Source organism: Herpailurus yagouaroundi, unplaced genomic scaffold (genome assembly GCF_014898765.1).
Source record: "Herpailurus yagouaroundi ecotype Mexico unplaced genomic scaffold, PumYag 184, whole genome shotgun sequence".
Lineage (NCBI taxonomy): Eukaryota > Metazoa > Chordata > Mammalia > Carnivora > Felidae > Herpailurus > Herpailurus yagouaroundi.
In genome coordinates, this window is record NW_024412415.1 from 10,920,955 (window position 1) to 10,933,423 (window position 12,469).

The 12,469-nt window shown below is 35.5% G+C and overlaps 1 protein-coding gene across 3 annotated transcripts in view; it reads left to right on the forward strand.

Moving 5' to 3' along the window:
• The window catches only part of GOLM2 (golgi membrane protein 2), a 105,694-nt gene that overhangs the window by 62,246 nt on the left and 30,979 nt on the right, over positions 1-12,469 (forward strand). For 2 of the 3 annotated variants that reach the window (XM_040492543.1, XM_040492545.1), the window contains exons 7-8: positions 1,030-1,128; positions 2,845-3,015. In XM_040492543.1, the coding sequence (XP_040348477.1) occupies positions 1,030-1,128; positions 2,845-3,015 (270 nt within the window). The remainder of the gene's footprint in view (positions 1-1,029; positions 1,129-2,844; positions 3,016-12,469) is intronic. The other variant, XM_040492544.1, reaches the window with a different exon arrangement.

Genomic DNA, 12,469 nt, shown 5'->3' on the forward strand with positions numbered 1-12,469 from the left:
GTTCATATTACAGTCTGATGCAGGTCAGATGATGATTTGTAGCTCTCCTCCAAGCAGTGTCTCTTTCCAGTATATGATATCATCTTCATATGTAGCATCCTTAGTTGTGGCAGAAAGGGAAGAGAGATCTTATGTGATTTGCACAGATTTTATCATCATACATGGAAGTGGTATGTTCAGTTTCACTTACATCCTCACAGTCAGAACCTAGTCTTTTGGCTCCTAAGTGTAAAGAAGGCTGATCTTCCTCTGTGCCCAGGAAAAATCTGATGAAATAGGAAAACACAGCATTGTCTCTGCCACTGTCTCCGTTTCCTTCTTTGCTCTCTGACTTTCTATCATGTTAAGCTGCCCAAGGAAGCAATGGAATTAGTGGTAGTGAGTGGAACATGCTCTTTCCCTGTTGTCTTCATTTCGTAAAGGAGAATAAAGTCCTCACTAGAAGTGTGTACATCTTTATTAGTAAAGCTCTTTGTACCAAACGTAAATGTTCCCTCTTCAAAAATAAAATTCAACTTGTTCCATCAATTATGTTTAGTTTTTATTTAAAATCTGACTATCTTAGAGTAACATATTCTCATTGCTTCACCTAATCTGTAAATGTCAATTTTTATTTATAAATAAATATATACTATCCATAGAAAAAGATCTTCCTGTATGTGAACAGATTCATTTATTTATTCATTCATCAAATCTTAGGTGAGCTTTTGTGATGTGCCATTTATTCTAGGTGTTGGGGATATAGTGGTGAACAAAATGTAGAGTTCTAACTATTTTATATTCTGGTCAGATTTACTGATCACCAAAACTGGTGATGTGTAATACAATGTATCAATTAGTAGCCATAAATTAGTTAATATGCCAACTGTAAAGATTACAAAATTAAAATAAGCATCATAGGATTAGTGCAGTGTAAATAGGTCCATGGTGGTTGGTTTTTATTTTTTTTTTTATTTTATTTATTCATAGTGGTTGGTTTTTAAAAAACATAATATCGATAGGAATAATATGGATCTTTTTTTCTTTCAGCTTTAAAGAAACCCTCTATTTCTGTTGCTCAGTATGAAAGTCATCAAGCAATCTCCCATATTCCAACTGGACAACCTCTCTCCCCAAATATGGTTCCAGGTGTGAAGTCTTATTCTCTTTCTTTTTAATTTCTTTTTTTTAATGTTTATTTATTTTTGAGAGAAAGAGAAAGAGAGAGCAAGCACAAGCAGTGGAGGAGCAGAGAGGGGGACAGAGAATCTGAAGCGGGCTCTGTGCTGACAGCAGCAAGCCCAATGTGGGGCTCGAACTTACCAACCATGTAATCATGACCTGAGCCAAAGTTGGACTTTCACCAGACTGAGCCACCCCGGTGCCCCTGACGTCTTAGCCTTAAAATTCCTTTTGAAAACCATTTTACTGGTCAAGTATTGTTATATAGGGAATAAAACATGTCATTTAACAGCATGGTGAAGTAGCATTCATTCTTCTAGTTAATGTTAAATATTTTGCAATGATTGATCAAAACTCAGGGAGAGATAATCATTTAAAAATGCAGTTTGTTGGGGGCATGTAGGTGGTTCAGTCAGCTAAGCATCTGACTTGATTTCAGCTAAGGTCATGATCTCTCAGTTTGTGAGATTGAGCCCAGTGTCAAACTTCGCTGACAGTGTTGAGCCTGCTTGGAATTTGATAGGTCCTTCTCTCTCTGCCCCTCCCCCCACCTCAATAAATAAATAAACTTAAAAAACTAAAAATAAAATTTCATTTTGTCTGAAGCATTTTCAAGAGCAAAAGAACTATTTGTTCTGCCACTCTGGACTATATTCCCCTTCATCTCTGCCAGTCTATATGTATTTACTCTCTTCAAAATGTGTTCAAATTTATTTCACAGAGGCCTTCTATTAACTACTACATCCATCTATATTCCACTCCCTATTCCATACTTATGAATGTATGTTTGTTTTCTACTGAATACCTATTTGATTTTATAGAAATGTTCCCCTAAAATGAGAATTGATGTGATTAAAGTTAATTATAATAAGGATCTAAATGAAGGCTTTGACGAGGGGAAAAAGGGGACTGGGGAAGAGAAAAGTTATATCCAGGAGTTGCCAATAAGAAAGAATCAAGAGTTGGGGCTTAGTCAGTTAAGTATCTGTCTCTTGATTTCCGCTCAGGTCATGATCTCATGATTCCTGAGATTGAGCCCTTTGGGCTCTGTGCTTACAGTGAGAACCCTGCTTGGGATTCTCTCTCTCCGCCCCTCCCCCTGCTTGCACGTGCACTCTCTCTCTCTCTCTCTCAAAATAAGTAAATAAACTTAAAAAAAAAAGAATCAAGAGTTAACATGGGGCACCTGGCAGCTCAGTCAGACAAGCATGCAACTCTTGATCTCCGGGTCCTGAATTCAAGCCCCATACTGTGTATAGAGATTACTTAAAAATAAATAAACTAAAAAAAAAGTTAACAGTTGTGAGTCACTGTGTAGGTGAAAATGACTTAGAGGCTAGAGATTTCTGATAGCAATGTAGAGTTAGAAAAACTTAGGGAAGAAAAAGATACAAGTCTCAATGCCAGTTAAATCTTTGGGTTTCTATTATGTATCACTTTGGCTGATAGGTTTATTTATAATCAATACCAGAGATACTTACCTAAGAATGATTAGTAAACTTCACACAGCTAAAATCACATTGGCTGTAAGATTTAATTAAAGAAATTAAAATAAAGCCAAAAAAAAAAAAAAAGCTACGTGACTACTCAATATCAAACAACAGTGTGTCTTACATTTTCTAAGCAGGTCTTGTGAAATTCTTTTGCAAAATAGGACCTTAATTTGATGTTTTTATGCCATAGATTCTCATGGACACCACAATGGAAATCCTGGAACTTCAAAGCAGAACCCTTCCAATCCTCTTCAGCGTTTAATTCCAGGCCCGAACTTGGAAAGTATACCCAGAATTCAAGCAGATATACTAAAGCAGGCTACCAAGGATAGAGTCGGTGATTTCCATAAGTTGAAGCAAAGTAAGAATCAGTTGATGAATGTTATGCTGAAAAGATTTCTTTAAATATAATGTGTTTATAAGGCTCAATTAAGGTCTTCATTATTATAATGTCTAATGAATGTATAGTAAACTTATATGCATACAAAGAGAAAGTGTGATGGTGGTAAAAATTAAAAGGAAACCAAGTTTTAAATGGATAGAGATATTTTATTTTTTTTAAGTTTATTTATTTTAAGAGAGAGAGAGTGCGAAAGCATGCTCAAGCAGGGGAGGGGCAGAGAGAGAGGGAGAGAGAGAATCCCAGGCAGGCTCACTCAGTGCTGTCAGTGCAGAGCCCAACACAGGGCTTGATCTCACAAACTGCAGAAATCAAGAGTTGGAGACTTAGGGTGCCTGGATGGCTCAGTTGGTTAAACATTCAACTTTGGTTCAGGTCATGATCTCAAGGCTCCTGAGTTCAGGCCCTGCATCAGGTTCTCTGCTGTTGGTGTGGAACCTGCTTCAGATCCTCTGTCCACCTTTCTTTGCCCCTCTCCCACTCTCTTTCTGTCTTGCGCACACGTGCACGCATGTGCTCTCTCTCTCTCTCAAAAATAAACATAAAAAAAAAAAAAGAGTCAGAGGCTCAATCTACTGAGCCTGGATAGAGATAGTTTAAAGAAGCCTTTAAAAATCTTCTCACGTTCTCCACTATTAAATAATAAACTTCAGGTGAGTTTACATTTTAAAAATGCTATTAGTTCTTATAACTAAAAAATTTTTGGAGAAGTGAGAAAAGATATATTTTGTTAGGCTAATGAATTAAAACTTTGACTAGGAGGAGAAGATAAATAGTTTTGAAAAATGGATTCTGGGAGATATAAAGACCTAGGGACTGCCATAATAGAAGGCTCAATGCTCCTTCCTTTTGCATTCCTTTCCATTGCAATTTGCTTCATTTAGGTATTAGGAGAAAAGTGAAAGAAATTGAACAAATTCATAGTAATGTGTACTAAAATATCACTTCTTAATTATCTCAGAGGTATCAATTTTGATAGGTGGACAATACATTTTAATTTGTATAACTCTCTAATTGGCAGATTCTTAGGAAATATAAGAAAAATTCTGGTAGTCGAGAGGGTTTGGACCAGACAGTGTCTCTTAGGTCAGTTCCCTTAAACTACACTTTTCACTGCTTCTGCTTTACAAAGCTTTTTCCCTTCAACTTCTTTTGTTGTTGTTGTTGTTGTTGTTGTTGTTTATTTTTATTTTTCCTTAACAATATATTTTGGAGTATATTCCATACCTGTATATAAAAATTTACTTCAACTAATGGCTGTATCATGTTCCATTATACATGTTTGTAGTAGTTTATTGAACTCATCCCCTCTTAGTAGACATGTTAACTCCTTTCAATATTCTCTACTGTGCTGCAATGAAGGATTCATAAAAACAAAGGTAAACTGCAGCTTGTAGACATTCTGTCTGTTCAGACATGGAAGGGTCTGAACAGACAATGTCTACAAGCTGCAGTTTGCCTTTGTTTGCTTTCCATGATGGCTTCTATGGCAACAACTATTCAGAGCAGTGTTGCACGGTTATTTGTGCGCAGGTTGCTCATACAGTGAGGACTGCAACGTTACATTTTTTAAATTTCTTCAGAGTATTTTTAATTGGTCTTCTGACAGTTCATATTTCTTCATCTATATGAAGATATACTTTGCATCCATTTAACTGACTTTCCTTCCTTGATATTTTAAAGTGTATCCTTGTATGTTTACTGAAGTATCATATGAAAAACATTTTTATTAAATAAATGTGGCTAATGTTTTAAATACATTGAAAATTTTTTTTCTCAAAATCTTGTTGAAGAATTGGCCTGAAAACTTCTATCTTACCAGAAAGAGGTGTATAGTAAGGACAAAACAAAGTATCTTAATTCAATATCTTAATTCACTTAATACTTTCTTCTAAACTTAAGTTTACCCTATAAAACCTTTTATCATTGCCATACCTGTATTTTTTTTAATGATATTTGGATAAAGAATGTGATTGGAAATAATTGCCAGGAAATTATTATTCTCTACAACATCTTTAAAAGAGCCTGTTGAGTCTTAAACTCTTACTCCAAATTCTTTTCAGTGTATATATAAAGTTGAAATCACTGGGAGCACTGTTTTGTGATTTACATTGGCATTATCTTTACATACATTTTAACCTATCAAATAGTTACACAGTTGTCATTTTAAATAGACATATACATATATACACTTATATAGACACATACATATATTCGATTGTGTTTAGGCAATAATAATAGTTCAGTTAGTTCTATTCTTTTATTGGTTATTTAAAGTATTTCATATTTTCTCATGTTAGTTGTCATGACTATGAGTAACTTTTTTTCAAATTATTTCCTGCTTACACTTTTGTGTTCCTTTATTTTTTTTTAAGTTTATTTATTTATTTTTGAGAGAAAGAGAGAGAAAGAGAGGGAGATTGTGAGGGGGAGAGGCAGAAAGAGGGAGACCCAGAATCCCAACTATGCTCCCCCATGTCAGTGCAGAACTGGTTGCGGGGCTCAAACTCACTGACTGTGAGATCATGACCTGAGCCAAAATCAAGAGTCGGGCACTTAAACAACTGACCCACTTGGGCACCCCAAGTGTATTCCTTTAAAAGTAGTTCCCAAACTGAAATTACTAGGTCAAATTACTTGACCAGTTTTATAGTTCCTATTACATATTTTCAGACTGTTCTGTAGAACAGTTTCACAGTGTCATTGGAGATGTTTAAATTTATTTCTGTATGGCCTGGCCACATTGGCTTTTTAACTCTAAGGCATTTAGAATATAATAATTCCTTAAATATTTTTTAATAAGCATTTACTTTCTGGTGGCCTCCATTTTTATATGAGGAATTTTACTATAATTATTTGTTGGTATATAATCTGTGCATCCATTTGACCACTTAGCCTGATAGCTTTGGAGATTGATCCTGTATCTTTGTGTCAAATCTTTATAAATAAATCAGATGTTAACCTCTTATCAGTTATCTTTACTACAGTTTTACTTTTCCGTTGCCCTTCCTGATATGAGATTTTATTATATTTAATCATCATGCAAAATATTTTAATTAAAAATAATTTTTAAATTTTGTGGAAAAATGCACATACAATTCACCGAAGTGTACAATTCATTGGCATTTAGTACATTCATAATGTTAGGTGATCATTGCAAACTATCTAGTTCCAGAATGTTTTCATCAACCCCCCAAAAAAACCCTGTACCTATTAAGCAGTCACTCCCTGTTCTCTCCTACCCACAGTCCCTGGCAAAGTCTAATCTGCTTTCTGACTCTATGGATTCATCTGTTCTGAATCTTTCATATAAATGGAATCATACAACATGTGACGTTTTGTGTCTGGCTACTTTTACTTAGCATGATGTTTTCAAGGTTCATTCTATTGTAGCATATATCAATACTTTATTTTTTATGGCTAAATAATATTGAGTTGTATGAATACATTTTGCTTATCTATTCATCTGTTGGTGGACATTTGAATTGTTTCCACTTTTTGGCTATTATGAATAGTGTTGTATGAACATTCATTTACAAATTTTTGTTGAACACCTATTTTCGATTCTTTCAAGTATATACCTAGATGTGGAATCACGGGGTCATATGGTAATTCTGTGTTTAGCTTTATTAAGGAACTGCCAAACTATTCTCCACAGTGGCTCTACCATTTTACAGTCCTACCTGCAATGCACGACAATTCCAATTTCTCCACGTGCTTGCCAACACTTAATACTTCTTGGGTATTTTTTATTTTTCACTGTTGCCATCCTAGTGCGTGTGAAGTGGTATCTCATTGTGATTTTCTTTCTTTTTTTTTTTTAAAGATTTTATTTTTGGGAGCACCTGGATGGCTCAGTCAGTTAAGCATCTGACTTTTGACTTCAACTCAGGTGATGATCTCATGGTTAATGAGTTCGAGCCCTGCATCAGGCTCTGTGCTGACAGCATGGAGCCTGCTTGGGATTCTTTCTCTCCCTCTCTCTCTGACCCTTCCCATGCATTCTCTCTCTCCTTTTCTCTCTAAAAATAAATAAATAAACTTGGGGAAAAAAAAGATTTTTAAGTAATCTCTACATCCAAAGTGGGGCTCAAACTTACAACCTTGAGGTCAAGAGTCACCTGCTCTACTGAGTCAGCCAGCCGCCCTCATTGTGATTTTCATTTGCGTTTCTCTAATGACTAATGGCATTGAACTTCTTTTCCTCTACTCATTGGCCATTTGTATATCCTCTTTGGAGAAATGTCTACTCAAGTACTTTGCCCATTTTTAAATTGGGTTGTTTGTCTTTGTTGTTGAGTTTTAAGCATTCTTTTATATATTTGGATACTAGACCCTCATCAGATATATGATTTGCAATTATTTTTGCCCATTCAGTGGGTTGTCTTTTCACTCTTTGATAGTGTCCTTTGATACACAAAGTTTTTAATTTTGATGAAGCCAAATTTATCTCTTCTTTTGGTGTTTATGCTTTTGGTGTCATATCTGAGAAACCTTTACCAAATCAAAGGTTATGAAGATTTCCCCTTATGTTTTCCTCTAGAAGGTTTATAGTTTTGCCTCTTATGTGTAGGTTTTCATCTGTTTTTATATGATTTTTTAATAAGTTTATTTATTTATTTTGAGAAAAAGTGTGTGAATGCATGTAGGAGGGGCAGAGAAAGGAGACAGAGAAGCAGTCTCTGCACTGCCAGCACAGAGCCTGATGTGGGGCTCAATCTCATGAACCACGAGATCATGACCTGAGCTGAGATCAACCCTCACATACTTAACTGACTAAGCCACCCAGCCACCACATCTAATTTTTATATATGATATGAGGTAAGGATCCAACTTCATTCTTCTATATGCAGGTATTTAGTTGTCCCATACTATTTGCTGAAGAGACTCTTCTTTTTCTATTGAACATTCTTAGCATACTTGTTGAAAATCAATTGTATGAGTTTATTTTGGACTCTCAATTCTATTCCCCAGATGCCACTACCTCACTGTTTTCGTTACTGTAACTTTGTGGTAAGTCTTGAAATCAGGAAGTATGAGTGCTCCAACTTTGTTCTTCTTTCTAAAATTATTTTGACTATTTGGGATCTCTTATAATTCTATGTGAATCTTAGGATCTGTTTGTCTATTACCACTAAAAAGGCAGTGGGGATTTTTTTTTTTTTTTTCCAATAGGTAAGCTCTACATAGGCCCTATGTAGGACTTGAACTCATGACCCTGAGATCAAGAGTCACATGTTCTCTGGACTGAGCCAGCTAGATGCCCCAAGGCACTTCAGATTTAATTTTTAGTGTTTTTAAAGTTTTATTTATTTAAGCAATCTCTATACTTCATGTGGATAGAACTCATGATCCCAAGATCAAGTTGCATGCTACTCCAACTGAGCCAGCCAGGCACCCCAAATGGATTCCACTGCATTGAATCTATAGATTACTTTGGGAAATATTGTCATCTGAACAATATTAAGTCTTCTAGTCATGAAAACGGAGTATCTTTCCATTTATTTAGAGTGTCTTTATTTTCTTTCAGCAGTGTTTTATAGTTTTCAGTGCACAAGTCTTGTGCCTCCTTGGTTAAATTTATTCTTAAGCATTTTATTCTTTCTCATGTTATTGTAAATTTAATTGTTTTCTTAATTTCCTTTACAGATTGTTCATTGCTAGTACACAAAAATATGACCAATTTTTTTCTTGGCTCTTGAGGTTTTAATTTTTTATTGAAATTTCTAGAAATATGTAATATTTGGGTCTTACCTTAAAATTTAGAATGTTGGATTTTATTTTCATTATTCTAGAAATAATGGCTATGTATCTGTTTTTATATGCCTTATGTAAAATATACCCTTGTCTTATACATTAGCATATATAAACATATATATATATATATATACACATATATATGTCAGTATTTTGAATATGATTCAAAATTTCTGTGCCTGTTTTACATCAGCTGCATTTTGTTTTCTTTATACATGTTGACCTCCTTTCCCCATTCCTCCCACCCCTATCTCCCCCTCTCACAATGACAGTCTGCCCACTGTGTCTATGAACTTGGGGTTTTTCTTTTTCAAAGACTCCACATATCTAACAGAAATCATAGGGTATTTGCCTTTCTCTGTCTGGCTTCTTTCACTTAGTACAGTGCCCTCAAGCTCCATCCATATTGTCGCAAATGGCAAGATTCCCTTGTTTTTTTAATGACTGAATAATATTCCATTGGATATATATACCACAACTTTTTTTTAATGTTTATTTATTTTTGAGAGAATGTGCAAGCGTGCATGATGGGGAGGGGCAGAGTGACAGGGAGACAGAGGATCTGAAGTGGACTCTGCGCTGATAGCAGAGAGCCCAATGGGGGGCTTGAAATCACTAACCATGCAATCATGACCTGAGTCAAAGTCAGATGCTTAACTGACTAAGCCACCCAGGTGCCCCATCTTCTTTATCTTTTTATCTGTTCATAAACACTTAGATTGTTTCCATTTCTTGACTATTGTAAATAATGCTCTATTGAACATGGGGGTATATATATTGTTTTGAGTTCATGTTTTCATTTTCTTTATAAATACCCAAAGAGGAATTGCTGGATCATTCTAGTTTTAATTTTTTGAGGAACCTCCATACTGTTTTCCGTGGTGGCTGTACCAATTTACATTACTACCACTAGTACACAAATGCCCCCCTTTCTCCACATTTCTCCAATTATGGCTGATTTTTGTTTGTTGATTTGTATCCTGAAACTTAACTGAATTTGATGCATTAGAGATTTTTATTTGTATATATTCAGGTATATCCATTTTGACTCTTATGAGAACCTTCATTTCTTTTAATCATCTGTTCTTTATCAGGGCATAAATGTACTACTCAATTTTCATTTATTTTTCCCCCTGATTTTTTGACCTCTTTGGAATATATAATGATCCAAATTAATTTTTCTCTATCCTGATAACCATCTGTCCCAGAACTCTTATTGTTTGTTTTTCCTTTGTGGTATGGTATTTACTTCTGGTTTATCACATACACACATTAAGTTATTGCACTATTTTCAACCTGTCTCTAGAATTTCCATTTTTTTCCAATTCTTGTCCTTATCCCTAGCATATAGTAACAATTTTGATGTGAGTTCTGATATGTGTGGGCTTTTCCCACATGACCAAGCAATTCTCAGACACCTACAATTCGACTCAATTCTGACACCATCTACCAGGAGATAGCCTCAGATTTCACAGATTAAGGGCATAGCCCTACAAGATTGCTCTTCTCTCCTCCACTTCAGACACCAGTTGAAAGTCCTGGTTGTTGTCTGTGCTTCTGAGCAACTAATGGTGTAATGCTCCCGATTTCGAACCCGAGAGACCACCAAGGAGCCGATACCGATGCAAACGCACGAGGGTTTATTTGCAAGCTCGAGCTTGGGCCCAAGTATACCCGACACAGCGGAGCAGGGACTTGGACCCCTAGGTTAAAAGGCGTAGCAGTTTTATAAGGGTCAGTGGCCAATGAGATTGTAACACACACAGAAAGTTGTATAGTCATGCCAGTCCACACGCAGGTGGCCAATTGAATTACAATGTACCCTATAGTAACTGTTTGAACCAGCCTATCTCTCTGGTCAGATTTGGCCTGCAAGTTTGGCGGGCAAAAGGCGGGGTTTACATTCTTTGGCCGTTAGGGGTTCCGCATTCCTATATGAGCTGGTTTCCAGTAAGGGTGTGCTCAGCGGCTTGACTAGGGTGGGGGAGTATCTTAAGCAATAAGTAGGTCATTTGGGGGTTATACATGAGATGGTGGGTGTAGCACAAAATGGAGTTAGTCTTGCTCTGCCTGTCCAGGGGTAGGGGATTTTTGTTAAATTCCTTGGGTCCCACAATGGTAGATCTGAGGTTCCAACAGCCCCTTCCTTGAGTCAATTAATTTGCTAGAGTGGCTCACAGAACTCATAGAGACTTTTTATTTACTAGATTACCTGTTGATTATAAAACGGTATAACTTTGGGACAGCCAGACAGAAGAGATGCATAGGAAGGTGTGGGAAGACAGTGTGCAGTTTCCATGCCCTCTCCAAGTGTACCACTCTCCCCACATCTCCTCACCAACCTGGAAGTTCTGATCTCTGTCCTTTGGGGGTTTTTTGGAAGGCTTCATTATGTAGGCATGATTGATGAAGTCATTGCCATTGGTGATTGAATCGACTTCCAACCCCTCTCCCCTCCTAGGAGGTCACATGGTTGTCTTGGCACCAGTTTCCAAACCTGAGGCAGATTCCAATAGTGGCCCCATTAACATAACAAAAGACACACAAAAGGCTCTCCTTCCTTAGGAAATTCCAAGTGTTTTAGGAGCTCTCTGCCAGAAAAGGGATGGAGACCAAATATATATTTCTTATCATAAATCACAATATCATATATGGGTTTGAAAACTGTTTTATTATAATTTGAACCTAAAAACTTTAAAAATCTATTTTTTCTCTGTTCTTCCAGAAGAATTTCACTCTTAGTTTACCAAGTTCTATAAGTAGTCCTCAGAAACCTTAGTGTATATTGAATTAAATCTACATATTAAATTGGGTGGTATTATTTACTATCTTTAGCCTTTACATCTAATACTCCATTTATTCATACTTCATTGTAGTCTTCTGTTTTTCTTTGAATGAATATCTGACTTCCCAAGTTAAATAGGTGTCTCAATATTTAACTGTTTTTTTTTCTTATTATTTAAAAATGGGATTGTTTTTCATTGTATTTTCAAGTTGTATATCACTTTTATGTAGATTATAATTGACTTTTTGGTATTTCTCATTTCTTGTACCTTTAAATTGCTTATTCATATGTCTAATAAATTCTTTTATAAGGATTTTGAAAGATATATTATCATGTTAACTGTGAAAGTGGTTTTATTAAATATTTATTTTTCAGAAAGTAAACACTATTTAGTCATAAGGGGAAATTATTTTTTAAATGTACTTTCGCCTTATAATTTTCTTTTTTTGCCTTATAACTTTCTTTTTTGATTTTATCTTTCTCAAAATTATATTGGCCGAAAAATTTCAAAATATTAGAAGAATTATTGGAAATAAACTTTTAAGATACAAGGAACCAATAGAGATAATATAATGCCCTACTACTCAAAGTGTAGGTCAGTGGACCAGCAGCATCCATATTACCTGTGATTATTAGAAGGATTTCAGGCCCTACCTAGACCTTATTTATATTTACATTAAAGTTTGAGAATCTTCTCTAATGTGATTCCCTCATTTCACAGAAAATAAAAATTAGGTCCAGAGAGTTTAATTTGCTTAAGGTAAATAGTGGACTAACCAGGACTATTATCTAGGTCCCTGTTCTTCAGGTTCACTGCTTTTTTATTGTATCACACCACCTCTTCTATACTTTTGATGTTTTGGAAAAATTCTT